The 15637-nt window shown below is 43.7% G+C and overlaps 1 protein-coding gene across 1 annotated transcript in view; it reads left to right on the forward strand.

Annotated features, from left to right (window-relative positions):
- The window catches only part of LOC135572160 (docking protein 6-like), a 114930-nt gene that overhangs the window by 46841 nt on the left and 52452 nt on the right, over positions 1-15637 (forward strand). Inside the window, exons 2-3 of the mRNA XM_065019267.1 lie at positions 3119-3226; positions 13556-13670. Of these exons, the coding sequence (XP_064875339.1) occupies positions 3119-3226; positions 13556-13670 (223 nt within the window). The remainder of the gene's footprint in view (positions 1-3118; positions 3227-13555; positions 13671-15637) is intronic.

Below are 15637 nucleotides of genomic sequence, written 5' to 3' on the forward strand. Positions count from 1 at the left end.
AGAGAATACAGGCTATGTGCACACTGCCCACACAATGAGGTGGAAACTGAGCTGCACTTCCTAACCTCCTGCCCAATGTATGACCATATTAGAGACACATTTTTCCCTCAGGTTACACAGACCCACAAAGAATATAAAAAAACCCATGTTTTTGATAAACTCCCATATCTATTGGGTGAAATACCACCAATCACAGCAGCAAGATTTGAAAATGTCAACCAGTGAAGAACAAACACCATTGTAAATACAACCCATATTTATTTGGGGTGGCAGGGTAGCCTAGTGGTTAGAGTGTTGGACTAGTAACCAAAAGGTTTCATGTTCAAATCCCTGAGCTGACAAGGTACACATCTGTCGTACTGCCCCTGAACAGGCGGTTAACCCACTGTTCCTAGGCCGTCATTGAAAATAAGAATTTGTTCTTAACAGACTTGTCTAGTTAAATAAAGGTAAAATTAAATGTATTTTCCCTTATGTACTTGAAGTATTTGCACATTGTTACAACACTGTTATAGACATACTATAACATTTGAAATGTCTCTATTCTTTTGAAACTTGTGGGGGCCCCAGGATCAGCTTGCTTAGGGGACTCTTCCCTAGGTTCATCTCTCTGTAGGTGATGGCTTTGTTATGGAAGGTTTGGGAATCGCTTCCTTTTAGGTGGTTGTAGAATTGAACAGCTCTTTTCTGGATAATTCTGTCTAATTCTGCTCTGCATACATTTTTGGGTGTTTTACAATGTACACACATTTTTGGTGTGTATAATTTTTAGTGTGCTCTAGGGCAACGGTGTCTAGATGGAATTTGTATTTGTGGCCATTATTTTTGTCTTTTGTCAGGGCCCAGGTCTGCCAGAATCTGTTCAGAAGATCTTGGTGCTGCTGTAGGCCCTCCTTGTTTGGTGACAGAAGCACCAGATCATCAGCAAACAGGAGACATTTGACTTCAGAGTCTAGTAGAGTGAGGCCAGGTGCTGCAGACTGTTCTAGAGTCAATTCATTGATATATACTGTATGTTGAAGAGGATGGGGCTTAAGCTGCATCCCTGTCTCACCCCACAGCCCTGTGGAAAGAAATGTGTGTGTTCTTTGCCAATTTTAACCTCACACTTGTTGTTTGTGTACATGGATTTTATAATGTCGTATATTTTTCCCCCAACAGCATTTTCAATGAATTTGTATAGCAGACCCTCAGGCCAAATTGAGTGAAAAGCTTTTTTTACGTCAACAAAGCATGAGAAGACTTACTGTTGACGCATATCCCAAAGTAGTTATTGGGATCAGATTTGTCTCCACTTTTGTGGATTGGGGTGATCAATCCTTGGTTCCAAATATCGGGGAAGATGCCAGAACTGAGGATGATTTAAAGAATTTTAGTATAGCCAATTGGAATTTGATGTCTCTATATTTTATCATTTCATTAAGGATACCATCAACACCACAGGCCTTTTTGGGTTGGAGGGTTTTTATTTTGTCCTGGAGTTCATTCAAGGTAACTGGAGAATCCAGTAGGTTCTGGTAGTCTTTAATAGTTTAATCTAAAATGTTGTATTTGATCATGTATATGGTTTTGCTGTTTGTTCTTTGTTATAGAGCTAAAAAGATTGGAGAAGTGGTTTATCCACACATCTCCTTTTTTGATAGGTAACTCTTTGTGTGGTTGTTTGCTTAGTGTGTTCCAACTGTCCCAGAAGTGGTTAGAGTCTATGGATTTGTCAATTACATCGAGCTGATTTCTGATTCACCATAGTGAAGGTGTGTTTTTGGTTGGATAGGTTTCTCAAATTCTTTCTTAGATTTTTGCATTATTCATCAAACCATTTGTCATTGTTGTTAAATTTCTTATGTTCTCTACTTGAAATGTTTAGATTCAATTGGAAGCTGAGAGGTCAAATATACTGTTTAGGTTTTCTACTGACAAGTTTAGACTATTTTGTCCAGGAAGTTGTCTAAACAGGATTGAATTTGTTGTTGGCTAATTGTTGTTTGGTAGGGGCATAGGACTGATATTTTATTTATCTTTATTTAACTAGGCAAGTCAGTTAAGAACAAATTATTATTTTCAATGACGTCCTAGGAACAGTGGGTTAACTGCCTTGTTTAGGGGCAGAATGACAGATTTCTACCTTGTCAGCTCGGGATTCGAACTTGCAACATATCGGTTACTAGTCCAACGCTCTAACCACTAGGCTACGCTGCTGCCCCAAATATGATATGGGGGGGCCTATATAGAGCATGGCCAGGGTTTGTTTGGGATGGTGTTAGCTGGTTGGGATGTGGCTGGTGAAGCTGTTGTCTGGGTATAGGTCCTCTTGTCGTAGCTTCTCTCGGTGCAGGTCCTTCGGCAGGGGGTCTTGCATGTCTGGAAGGGTGTCTCACTGGTCTGTTGCTCTGTTGCTCCTGTGTGAGGTTCTCTCCCTCTCTCTCTCTCTCTCTCTCTCTCTCTCTCTGTGTGTGTGTGTAAGAGTTTTTAAGTGTGTGTGTCCCATTTTTAATCTTGACCTTGTTGTGGCCCTTTGGCAAACGGTGTGTCCTAGTGTGTGTATATGTGTGCCTGTTACTGTGCAATAGCAGTGTACCCAAACTAATAGGTCTGGCTTGATAAATAGATGACTGCACAACCAGTCCAGGTTAAACTGACCGAGAGGAAGGTGTTTACTCTGTGAGTTATTCATGTGTTGATGCACCGGTGAGCATGTCATTGAGTCTGGATTCATATCCACACAGATAAATAATGAGAGATGCTGGCTGGAACACTTGGAAAGGAGATGGACAAATGAATCAGTGAAGATGTTTATTAATGCATTCCATTTGTTTGAGTTTTTTTGTTTTGTTTTATACACTTCTAAATGAATTCCTTTCATTGTTTTATGATAACCATGTGTTTTCAATGGTTTGGGGTTCTTCTGCTGGGGGTTCTGATGGACCTAAAGGTTCCGATGGCTCTGTTCTCCATGTGTTCTCAATGGTTTGGGGTTCTTCTGCTGGGGGTTCTGATGGACCTAAAGGTTCTGATGGCTCTGTTCTCCATGTGTTTTCAATGGTTTGGGGTTCTTCTGTTCGGGGTTCTGATGGACCTAAAGGTTCTGATGGCTCTGTTCTCCATGTGTTCTCCATAGATCTTCAGGAGGTGTTGGCTGATGTTTAAGAAGGCGTCCAGTAAAGGCCCAAGGCGGTTAGAGAAATACCCAGACGAGAAGGCAGCATACTTCCAGAGCTTCCACAAGGTAAACACTAAACATCACTTTATATAGTAAAGGCCCAAGGCATTAGAGAAATACCCAGATGAGAAGGCAGCATACTTCCAGAGCTTTCACAAGGTAAACACTAAACATCACTTTATATAGTAAAGGCCCAAGGCGTTAGAGAAATACCCAGACGAGAAGGCAGCATACTTCCAGAGGTTTCACAAGGTAAACACTAAACATCACTTTATATAGTAAAGGCCCAAGGCGTTAGAGAAATACCCAGACGAGAAGGCAGCATACTTCCAGAGCTTTCACAAGGTAAACATTAAACATCACTTTATATAGTAAAGGCCCAAGGCAGTTAGAGAAATACCCAGACGAGAAGGCAGCATACTTCCAGAGCTTTCACAAGGTAAACATTAAACATCACTTTATATAGTAAAGGCCCAAGGCAGTTAGAGAAATACCCAGACGAGAAGGCAGCATACTTCCAGAGCTTTCACAAGGTAAACACTAAACATCACTTTATATAGTAAAGGCCCAAGGCGTTAGAGAAATACCCAGACGAGAAGGCAGCATACTTCCAGAGCTTTCACAAGGTAAACACTAAACATCACTTTATATACTGTCACTGTTTTTTTACTGTGAAATATCCATCAATCCTCCGCTCTTGCTCAGTTATACTGTATATATATATTCTCCTAATTGGATGTCAAAGTAATATGTTGTCTGGAAATGAAGGATACACCCAGTAGACAGAGAAGTTTTTAGGCGCAGCATGAGACCAGACAGACAGATGTTCATTTGTCTGAGTCTGTTGACCCTTATAACGCCGTCCACCGCATCATAATTTAACCACAACCTTGAAGTTTACCCAATAACAAGCCCCAACCGCCATTTCACCTCAGAAAATATAGCACAGCACTTATTTTATTACAGATGCATTGTAATAAATCATATTACACACAAACCGACACCAAACAATCTTGTTTTTCTCTTTATGTGTTAGATGAGGAGTACATGTTGCTGTTAAGAAGGCACATTTTGACCCTTTATCTCGTTCTTCCTGGGCTTTTCTCTCCCTTTGAGGGGGATAATCTGGGTTATAATATTTATTTTAATGTGTGAGGGTATTGTGAAAGGGGCTCTTTAATGCTCTGTAACCTGCTGTCTAATATACTATCATTAGTTATCAGACACCTGCTGATATCAGACACTTAAGATCGCTGCAGTAGGCGTATGCAACTGATACTTTTGAGGAAATTTTCCACTGCGTTGTGTAGTTTTGTTTGCATCAATTTCAAGCTACTGTTGATATACAGTAAACTCACGTGTCATGCTTATAGGGTTAGGATGCAGAACTTTTAGGCGAGTACAACATCTGTCTATGTGAGCCAACATAGGCTACATAGAACTCATGGAATAGTCCAAGTATCAATTTGGAACAACAGTTTCTACTACACCATACCATCAACCTACCCTAACCAGAAACCGTGGATAGGCGGCAGCATTCGCGCAAAACTGAAAGAGCGAACAACTGCTTTTAACCATGGAAAGATGACTGGCATTATGGCCGAATACAAACAGTGTTGTCATTCCCTCCACAAGGCAATCAAACAAGGGAAATGTCGGTATGGGGACAAAGTAGAGTCGCAATTCAACAGCTCAGACAAGAGACGTATGTGGCAGGGTCTACAGGCAATCACGGACTACAAAAAGGAAAACCAGCCACGTCACGGACACCGATGTCTTGCTTCCAGACAAACTAAACACCTTCTTTGCCCGCTTTGAGGATAATACAGTGCCATGGACACGGCTCGCTACCAAGGACTGTACTATCAAAGGTTCTATCTGAGGGGCCCCAGAAGAGTGCTGCAGAGAAAACAGACACTTTCACCGATTCATAAACAACAACAAAAACAACAATATTGGATTTGTTTTTGTTTTGAAAGGTGCTGCGTGTTCTTTATATCATGAACAGGAGCCACTCTAAATATCTCCCTGGATTACTGTTTTGGATGTGTCTAGGTCGGGAGCTCTTGACGAAGGCAGTTAAATAATGGAGCCCATGGTTTTGTGCATAAATATGTCCATAGTGTAACGGGTGTCATCGTCGGATGAGGAAGAATAGGACCAAAGCGCAGCGTCGTAAGAGTTCATGACTTGACTTGTATTGAACTGAACAAAATAACAAAGTGCAAAAATGATACCGAAACAGTCCTGTCAGGTGCAGAAAACACTAAACAGAAAACAACTACCCACAAAACACCGGTGGGAAAAAGCTACCTAAGTATGGTTCCCAATCAGAGACAACGATAGACAACTGTCTCTGATTGAGAACCATAGCCGGCCAAAACAAAGAAATACAAAACATAGAAAACTGAACATAGAATGCCCACCCAAATCACACCCTAACCAAACCAAAATAGAGACATAAAAAGCTCTCTAAGGTCAGGGCGTGACACATAGAGTGTAAATAAGCAGTGAAGTGCAGAGCAGTGACTTTTACAGAGTTTATGTCTCTGGGGCTACTGTTGAAGTCGGAAGTTTACAAACACTTAGGTTGGATTCATTAAAACTCGTTTTTCAACCGCTTCACACAATTCTTGTTAACAAACTATAGTTTTGGCAAGTAAGTTAGGACATCTATTTTTTTGCCTGACACAAGTAATTTTTCCATCAATTGTTTACAGACAGATTATTTCACTTATAATCGACTGTATCACAATTCCAGTGGGTCAGAAGTTTACATAGACTAAGTTGACTGTGCCTTTAAACAGCTTGGAGAATTCCAGAAAATGATATCATGGCTTTAGAAGCTTCTTATAGGCTAATTGACATAATTTGAGTCAATTGGAGGTGTACCTGTGGATGTATTTCAAGGCCTACCTTCAAACTCAGTGCCTCTTTGCTTGACATCATGGGAAAATCAAAAGAAATCAGCCAAGACCTCAGAAAAATAATGTAGACCTCCACAAGTCTGGTTCATCCTTGGGAGAAATTTCCAAACACCTGAATATACCAAGTTCAGCTGTACAAACATTAGTATGCAAGTATAAACACCATGGGACCACGCAGCTGTCATATCGCTCAGTAAGGAGACGCGTTCTGTCCCCTAGAGATGAATAGACTTTGTTGCGAAAGTGCAAATCAATCCCAGAACAACAGCAAAGGACGTTGTGAAGATGCTGGAGGAAACAGGTACAAAGCATCTATATCCACAGTCAAACGAGTCCTATATCGACATAACCTGAAAGGCCGCTCAGTAAGGAAGAAGCCACTGCTCCAAAACCACCATAAAAAGCCAGACTACGGTTTGCAACTGCACACAAAGGGACAAAGATCGTACTTTTCTGAGAAATGTCCTCTGGTCTGATGAAACAAAAATAGAACTGTTTGGCCATAATGACCATCATTATGTTTGGAGGAAAAAGGGGGATGCTTGCAAGCCCGAAGAACACCATCCCAACCGTGAATCACGGGGGTGGTAGCATCATGTTGTGGGGGTGCTTTGCTGCAGGAGGGACTGGTGCACTTCACAAAATAGATGGCTTCATGCGGAGGGAAAAGTACGTGGATATATTGAAGCAACATCTCAAGACATAAGTCAGGAAGTTAAATCTTGGTTGCAAATGGGTCTTCCAAATGGACAATGACCACAAGCATGTTTCCAAAGTTGTGGCAAAATGGCTTAAGGACAACAAAGTCAAGGTATTGGAGTGGCCATCACAAAGCCCTGACCTCAACCCTATAGAACATTTTGTGAGCAGATCTGAAAATGCGTGTGCGAGCAAGGGGGCCTTCAAACCTGACTAATTTACTCCAGCTCTGTCAGGAGGAATGGGCCAAAATTCTTGTGGAAGGCTACCCAAAATATTTGACCTAAGTTGCACAAAGGCAATGCTATCAAATACTAATTGATTGTATGTAAACTTCTGACGCACTCTCAATCAAAGTTAGCGTAGCAGTCAGACATCTTTGTCCTTCGTCTTGTCGTGTTCCACATATATATCTTTTTATATATTTTTCTTCGCATATCTTTTTTTAAATCGTTTTCTAAACCTCAACTTCAAAATACTCTCCTGCAACCTGCCTCACCCAATGTGGTGTGGATCTGTTTTTTCTAAAGTATTTTTATTTACCTTGGAACCGGAATCCCCCAACAGAAGCTAGCCAGCTACTAGCTAGTAGTCAGCTAACCACTGCTATCGGTCATCAGCTAAACTTTAGCTCGGAAAGCTCTTGCCACTTTGTACAACGCGACTCAAACCAGAGCATACCGGACCTATTTTCTTTCCATTTCCCCATTTCCATTTCCATTTTCCAATACCACTTCAATTGCCGGTACGGGGCACGGAACCCCGCCGATCCTTCACGACAGGACTACCAACCTGCTCGAGGGCGTACACAACTGGTCCCTACGTCGCAACGTCCCCTGAATAGCCATCTGCTAGCCGCGGCCAAATAGCTGTCTAGAGCATATTGGACTGTTAGCTGAATAGATCCATAGGCCAATGTTTTGGGCCACTATACCTATTTTGCCAATTGGACTTGGACCACTCTGCTACGCGGCACCCTACTAAGCCATCACGACTGGTCTATCGACATCACCGCACGCGGAGGCTAAAACAGACGTTCCTCCATTGTGACGTCCATCTAAGGCCCTTCCGCTAGCTTGCTAGCCCCGGCCTGCTAGCCGTCTGAATCGCCATGTCTCCAGCCAGTCCAACCACTCACTGGACCCCTATGATCACTCGGCTACGCATGCCTTTCCCTAATATCAATATGCCTTATCCATTACTGTTCTGGTTAGTGATTATTGTCTTATTTCACTGTAGAGCCTCTAGCCCTGCTCAATATACCTGAACTAACCATTTAGTTCCACCACCCACATATGCGGTGACATCACCTGGTTTAAATGTCTCTAGAGACAATATCTCTCTTATCATTACTCAATGCCTAGGTTAACCTCCACTGTATCCACATCCTACCATACCTTTGTCTGTACATTATGCCTTGAATCTATTCTATCACGGCCAGAAACCTGCCCCTTTTACTTTATGTTCCGAACGTACTAGATGACCAGTTCTGATAGCCTTTCGCCGTACTCTTATCCTACTCCTCCCCTGTTCCTCTGGTGATGTAGAGGTTAATCCAAGCCCTGCAGTGCCTAGCTCCACTCCCCCTCTCCAGGTACTCTCATTTGTTGACTTCTGTAACCGTAAAAGCCTTGGTTTCATGCATGTTAACATTTGAAGCCTCCTCCCTAAGTTTGCTTTATTCACTGCATTAGCTCACTCTGCCAACCCGGATGTCCTAGCCGTGTCTGAATCCTGGCTTAGGTAGACCACCAAAACCCCAGAAATTTCCACCCCTAACTATAACATTTTCAGACAATATAGAACTGTCAAAGGGGGCAGTGTTGCAATCTATTGCGGAGATAGCCTGCAGAGTTCTGTCTTACTATCCAGGTCTGTACCCAAACAATTCAAGCTTCTACTTTTAAAAATCCACCTTTCCAGAAACAAGCCTCTCACTGTTGCCGCTTGCTATAGACCACCCTCTGCCCCCAGCTGTGCCTTGTACACCATATTTGAGACATGGCAGCTCATGCTGCTAGGTGACCTAAACTGGGACATGCTTAACAACCTGGTCATCCTACAATCTAAGCTTGATTCCCTCAATCACACACAAAAATTCAATGAACCGATCAGGTGCAACCCAAAACCCGTAAACACGGGCACCCTCATAGATATCATCATCCTAACCAACTTGCCCTCCAAATGCACCTCTGCTGTTTTCAACCAAGATCTCAGCGATCACTGCCTCATTGCCTGCGTCCGTAATGGGTCTGCGGTAAAACGACCACCACTCATCACTGTAAAACGCTCCCTAAAACACTTCAGCGAGCAGGCCTATCTAATCGACCTGGCCAGGGTATCCTGGTGGGATATTGACCTCATCCCGTCAGTAGAGGATGCCTGGTTATTCTATAAAAGTGCCTTCCTCACCATCTTAAATAAGCATGCCCCATTCAAGAAATGTAGAACCAGGAACAGATATAGCCCTTGGTTCACTCCAGACCTGATTGCCCTTGACCAGCACAAAAACATCCTGTGGCATTCTGCATTAGCACCGAATAGTCCCAGTGATATGCAACGTTTGAGGGAAGTTAGGAACCAGTATACACAGGCAGTTAGGAAAGCTAAGGCTAGCTTTTTCAAACAGAAATTTGCATCCTGTAGCACATTCTCAAAAAAGTTCTGGGACACTGTAAAGTACATTGAGAGTAAGAGCACCTTCTCCCAGCTGCCTACTGCACTAAGGATAGGAAACATAAATCCATTTTTCTACAGCTTGCCATGCTTTCCACCTGGCTACCCCTACCCCGATCAACAGCCCTGCACCTCCCACAGCAACTCGTTCAAGCCTCCCCCATTTCTCCTTCATTACTGTGCAGCCATATTCATCGACCTGGCCAAGGCTATCGACTCTGTCAATCACCACATTCTTATCGGCAGACTCAACAGACTTGGTTTCTGAAATGATTTCCTCGCCTGGTTCACCAACTACTTCTCTGATAGAGTTCAGTGTGTCAAATCGGAGGGCCTGTTGTCCGGACCTCTGGTAGTCTCTATGGGGGTGCCACAGGGTTCAATACTTGGGCCGACTCTCTTCTCTGTATACATCAATGATGTCGCTCTTGCTGCTGGTGATTCTCTGATCCACCTCAACGCAGACAACACCATTCTGTATACCTCTAGCTCTTCTTTGGACACTGTGTTAACTAACCTCCAGATGAGCTTCAATGCCATACAACTCTCCTTCCTTGGCCTCCAACTGCTCTTAAATGCAAATAAAACTAATGCATTCTCTTCAACCGATCGCTGCCAGCACCTGCCCGCCAGTCCAACATCACTACTCTGGACGACTCTGACTTAGAGTACGTGGACAACTACAAATACCTAGGTCTCTGGTTAGACTGTAAACTCTCCTTCCAGACTCTCATTAAACATCTCCAATCCAAAATTAAATATAGAATCGGCTTCCTATTTGGCAAAAAAACATCCTTCACTCATGCTGCCAAACATACCCTCGTAAAACTGACCATCCTACCGATCCTCGACTTCGGAGATGTCATTTTCAAAATAGCCTCCAACACACTACTCAACAAACTGGATGCAGTCTATCACAGTGTCATATGTTTTGTCACCAAAGCCCCATATACTACTCACCACTGTGATCTGTATGCTCTCATTGGCTGGCCCTCGCTTCAAACTCATGACCAAACCCACTGGCCCCAAGTCATCTACAAGTCTCTGCTAGATAAAGCCTCACCTTATCTCAGCTCACTGGTCACCATAGCAGCACCCACCTGTAGCACGCGCTCCAGCAGGTATATCTCACTATATCTCACTTTCCTTCCAGTTCTCTGCTGCCAATACCTGGAACAAACTACAAAAATCACTGAAGCTGGAGACTCATATCTCCCTCACTAGCTTTAAGCACCAGCTGTCAGAGCACAGATCACTGCACCTGTACATAGCCCATCTGTAAATAGCCCATCCAACTACCTCATCCCCATGTTGTTATTTATATTTATTTTGCTTCTTTGCACCCCAGTATCTCTACTTGCACATTCATCTTCTACACATCTACCATTCCAGTGTTTAATTGCTATATTGTAATTACTTCGCCACCATGGCCTATTTATTGCCTTACCTCCCCTATCCTACCTCATTTGCACACACTGTATATAGACTTTTTCTACTGTATTATTGACCGTATGTTTTGTTTATTCCATGTGTAACTCTGTGTTGTTGTATGTGTCGAACTGCTGTGCTTTATCTTGGCCAGGTCGCAGTTGTAAATGAGAACTTGTTCTCAACTAGCCTACCTGGTGAAATAAAGGTGAAATAAAAATAAAATAAACTGGGAATATGATGAAAGAAATAAAACCTAAAATAAATAATTCTCTCTGATATTATAAGGACATTTCATATTCTTAAATTAAAATGGTGATCCTAACTGACCTAAGACAGGGAATTCTTACTAGGATTAAATGTCAGGATTTGTGAAAAACTGAGGTTAAATGTGTTTGGCTAAGGTGTATGTAAACTTCCGACATCAACCGTATATGTTCTTTGACAACAGCTGTGTTCTGAGAGGAGAGGCAGCAGGATGGGGAGAGGATTAGAGAGGAGAGGGAGAGGACAGGAGAGGGATGGGGAGAGGAGAGAGGGATGGGGAGAGGAGAGGATTAGAGAGGAGAGAGGGATGGGGAGGGGAGAGGGATGGGGAGAGGAGAGAGTGATGGGGAGAGGAGAGGATTAGAGAGGAGAGGGAGAGGACAGGAGAGGGATGGGGAGAGGAGAGAGGGATGGGGAGAGGAGAGGAGAGGATTAGAGAGGAGAGGGAGAGGGATGGGGAGAAGGAGAGGAGAGGAGAGGAGAGGAGAGGAGAGGAGAGGAGAGGAGAGGAGAGGAGAGGAGAGGAGAGGAGAGGAGAGGAGAGGAGGGCTGCCTTACCACACATGTCCAGAAAGCTACAATGCTGATGTGGTCTCGGTTGGCAGTTCTGTGTTATAATCATCTTTCTGGAGGAAGATAGGAACCAATTCTCTTCATATTCACTTCCTAAAAGGCAGACAGATGGAATCAGTGCTATTTTCTGGATAATGAATACTAACTGAAAAATGGAATCGAATCCCAGATTTGAACAACCTCACCGTGACAATGCCTTGTTACCCAGTTTCACGGTGTTGACCATGTAAAATGCTGTTTCTGAAACATCTTAAGAAATATGATTATTTATTCCGCATGTGACATGTAAGTACTGTCATGTCTGAGCTGGTTGTTACTATATGGGCAACACACACACATACACACACGCACACACACACACACATGCACGCACACAAACGCACACACACACACATGCACGCACACAAACGCACACACACACACACACACGCACGCACATACACACATGCACACACATGCACGCACACGCACACACACAAATGCACACACACACGTGCACGCACACATACACACACTCATGCACATACACACATGCACACACATGCACGCACACGCACACACACAAATGCACACACACACGTGCACGCACACAAACACACACACACACACACACACACACACACACACATTATTCTACAGTATATGGGCAGTGAGCGTACCTCATAAATTCCAAAAAGGCTGGCATTGTGTCCACAGTTTGCTCTGAGCGAGCGCTTTACAATAATGCACTGGCTCTTATCTGTCCAGCAGCGAACGGAGACCGTTGAGTAAAGCAGCCCAGTAAATGAAAAAGATATTCAATGAAACACAACCTTGTTTCTTTGTTGTATTCCATCACTCTCAGAGTTAACATGATGTAGTAACTTTTTGGATTCTGGTCCTGAGTATCGACTGGATCTTTAGTGATTCATTCCATCACTCTCAGAGTTAACATGATGTAGTAGCTTTTTGGATTCTGGTCCTGAGTATCGACTGGATCTTTAGTGATTCATTTGCAAAGTGAAGCAGGTTGACCATGGCTCCCGTTGTGTTTTTAGATCGGGCCAGAGCTACGGAAAATCCATACTCTCATTTAGGAGACTGAGTTGATTCAAGCTTGACAGGCTTGTTATGAACCATTACACAATTTATATGGCCTACTTCACACAATTTCCATTGATTTCCCTGATAAAAATGCGGTAATTCATATAGCTAATTTCAACAGGTCTCACAGAGCTTTGAATATTGTTCAAATACATCTGATATGTATTTGATATACAGTGCCTTGCGAAAGTATTCGGCCCCCTTGAACTTTGCGACCTTTTGCCACATTTCAGGCTTCAAACATAAAGATATAAAACTGTATTTTTTTGTGAAGAATCAACAACAAGTGGGACACAATCATGAAGTGGAACGACATTTATTGGATATTACAAACTTTTTTAACAAATCAAAAACTGAAAAATTGGGCGTGCAAAATTATTCAGCCCCCTTAAGTTGATACTTTGTAGCGCCACCTTTTGCTGCGATTACAGCTGTAAGTCGTTACAGTTTTATATCTTTATGTTTGAAGCCTGAAATGTGGCAAAAGGTCGCAAAGTTCAAGGGGGCCGAATACTTTCGCAAGGCACTGTATGATTAAATGTGTTTTTGTTCTGTACTTCTGGATGTACCTGAGCATCACCAACAGTCATTTAAGATGATGAATTAACAGTTAAAGGAACCAGCCGAACAACCAATTTACAAAGTGGATTTCCATCTCCAAACCTAACTTAACTAGACGATGTGTTTTCCCCCTCAGCCGTTGATTTTGGGCTGTTTTGTTTTGTTGTTCTGTCTGTCTCAGATCACAGAGCTCCGCAGCATCAAGAACATTACACGGATGCCGAGGGAGACCAAGAAACATGCCGTGGCAATCGTGTTTTACGACGAGACGTCCAAGACGTTTGCCTGTGAGTCAGGTAAGCAATGCAACCCCGGGGAATGGAAGGAGGGAGGCAGCGAGGGAGGGAGAGTGGGATGAAGAGTACACAGGAAATGGAGAAAACAGGAGAAGAGAGAGAAGGAAAGAGAGAATGTTCCAGAGTTTGAGGGAGAAAGATGACCACTGAAGATGTCCCAAGCACCAGGCATTTGAATCTGTATTGTATTAGCTAGAAGGGGGTGTGTTATTGTGGCAGGGGGTGGGGGGGTGGGGTTCTGATATTGAAGAGACTTAGTCATTACTTTGTTTGTGATTCAGACCAATTGTACATTGTCACAATATATTGTTGCAAACCCTCTGGATCCTGGTAGAGCAAAAGGGATGCTGTGATCTGATAGGATGTAATGAATTCTGCTGCAGGGATTGGCTTAGTTAATAGTGTTAGTCTTTACTGCTGCAGGGATTGGCTTAGTTAATAGTGTTAGAGTCTTTATAGAGAACTCAGGAGAAACAGAGAAGGATGGATATTGGATTCATAGGGATGGGTAGGGAAACAGAGAGAGAAGGATGGATATTGGATTCATAGGGATGGGTAGGGAAACAGAGAGAGAAGGATGGATATTGGATTCATAGGGATGGATAGGGAAACAGAGAGAGAAGGATGGATATTGGATTCATAGGGATGGGTAGGGAAACAGAGAGAGAAGGATGGATATTGGATTCATAGGGATGGGTAGGAAAAAAGAGAGAGAAGGGTGGGGAGATTGAAAGAGAGCGATAGAAAGAGAGCGATCTCCTCTCTTCTCCTCTCTGCTCCTCTCTTCTCCTCTCCTCCTCTCCCCTCTCTTTTCCTCTCTTTTCCTCTCTTCTCCTCTCCTCCTCTCTTGTCCTTTCTTCTCCTCTCCTCCTCTCTTTTCCTCTCTTTTCCGCTCTTCTCCTCTCCTCCACTCTTGTCCTTTCTTCTCCTCTCCTCCTCTCTTTTCCTCTCCTCCTCTCTTCTCCTCCTCTATTTTCCTCTTCTCCTCTCTCCTCCTCTCTTCTCCTCTCCTCCTCTCTTCTCCTCCTCTCTTTTCCTCCTCTCCTCCTCTCTTCTCCTCTCTCCTCCTCTCTTTTCCTCTCCTCCTCTCTTCTCCACCTCTCTTTTCCTCCTCTCCTCTCTCCTCCTCTCCTCTCCTCTCTTTTCCTCTCCTCCTCTCTTTCCCCTCCTCCTCTCCTCTCCTCCTCTCTTCTCCTCTCCTCCTCTCTCCTCCTCTCTTCTCCTCTCCTCCTCTCTTCTCCTCCTCTCTTTTCCTCCTCTCCTCTCTTCTCCTCTCTCCTCCTCTCTTTTCCTCTCCTCCTCTCTTCTCCTCCTCTCTTTTCCTCATCTCCTCTCTCCTCCTCTCTTCTCCTCTCATCTAATCTCCTCCTCTCCTGTAGTTACAGGTTGTAGGTGATATCAGTGCGTGTACTTGTGCATGTGCGTGTGCGTGTGTGTGTGAGATGTGCTGATGTGAGCTGTAGCAGTGGATCTCAGAGGAGAGATTATGTGCCTTATGGGGTGCAGTGAATTCTATCTCCGTCGTCCTCTCTTTCTTTCTCTCTCTCTCTCTCTCTCTCTCTCTCTCTCTCTCTCTCTCTCTCTCTCTCTCTCTCTCTCTCTCTCTCTCTCTCTCTCTCTCTCTCTCTCTCTCTCTCAGACACACGGCTCAGCAGTTACACGCCCACGGCTGAGTCCCTTGCCATATGGAGGGTTGTGTCCTCCGTGTCCACCACAGGGTCATTCACTTCCTACACACACACACACACACACACACACACACACACACACACACACACACACACACACACACACACACACACACACACACACACACACACACACACACACACACACACACACATATGCATGTCCACCCTACGCAGGAGGCTAACCTGCATGCCCTTCACTTCCTACTCCTCTCTGTGGTACTGTTCCAGTATCAGCTACTCCTCTCTGTCCTCTCTGTGGTACTGTTCCAGTATCAG

This window comes from Oncorhynchus nerka, linkage group LG6 (assembly GCF_034236695.1).
Source record: "Oncorhynchus nerka isolate Pitt River linkage group LG6, Oner_Uvic_2.0, whole genome shotgun sequence".
In the NCBI taxonomy this organism is placed as follows: Eukaryota; Metazoa; Chordata; class Actinopteri; order Salmoniformes; family Salmonidae; genus Oncorhynchus; species Oncorhynchus nerka.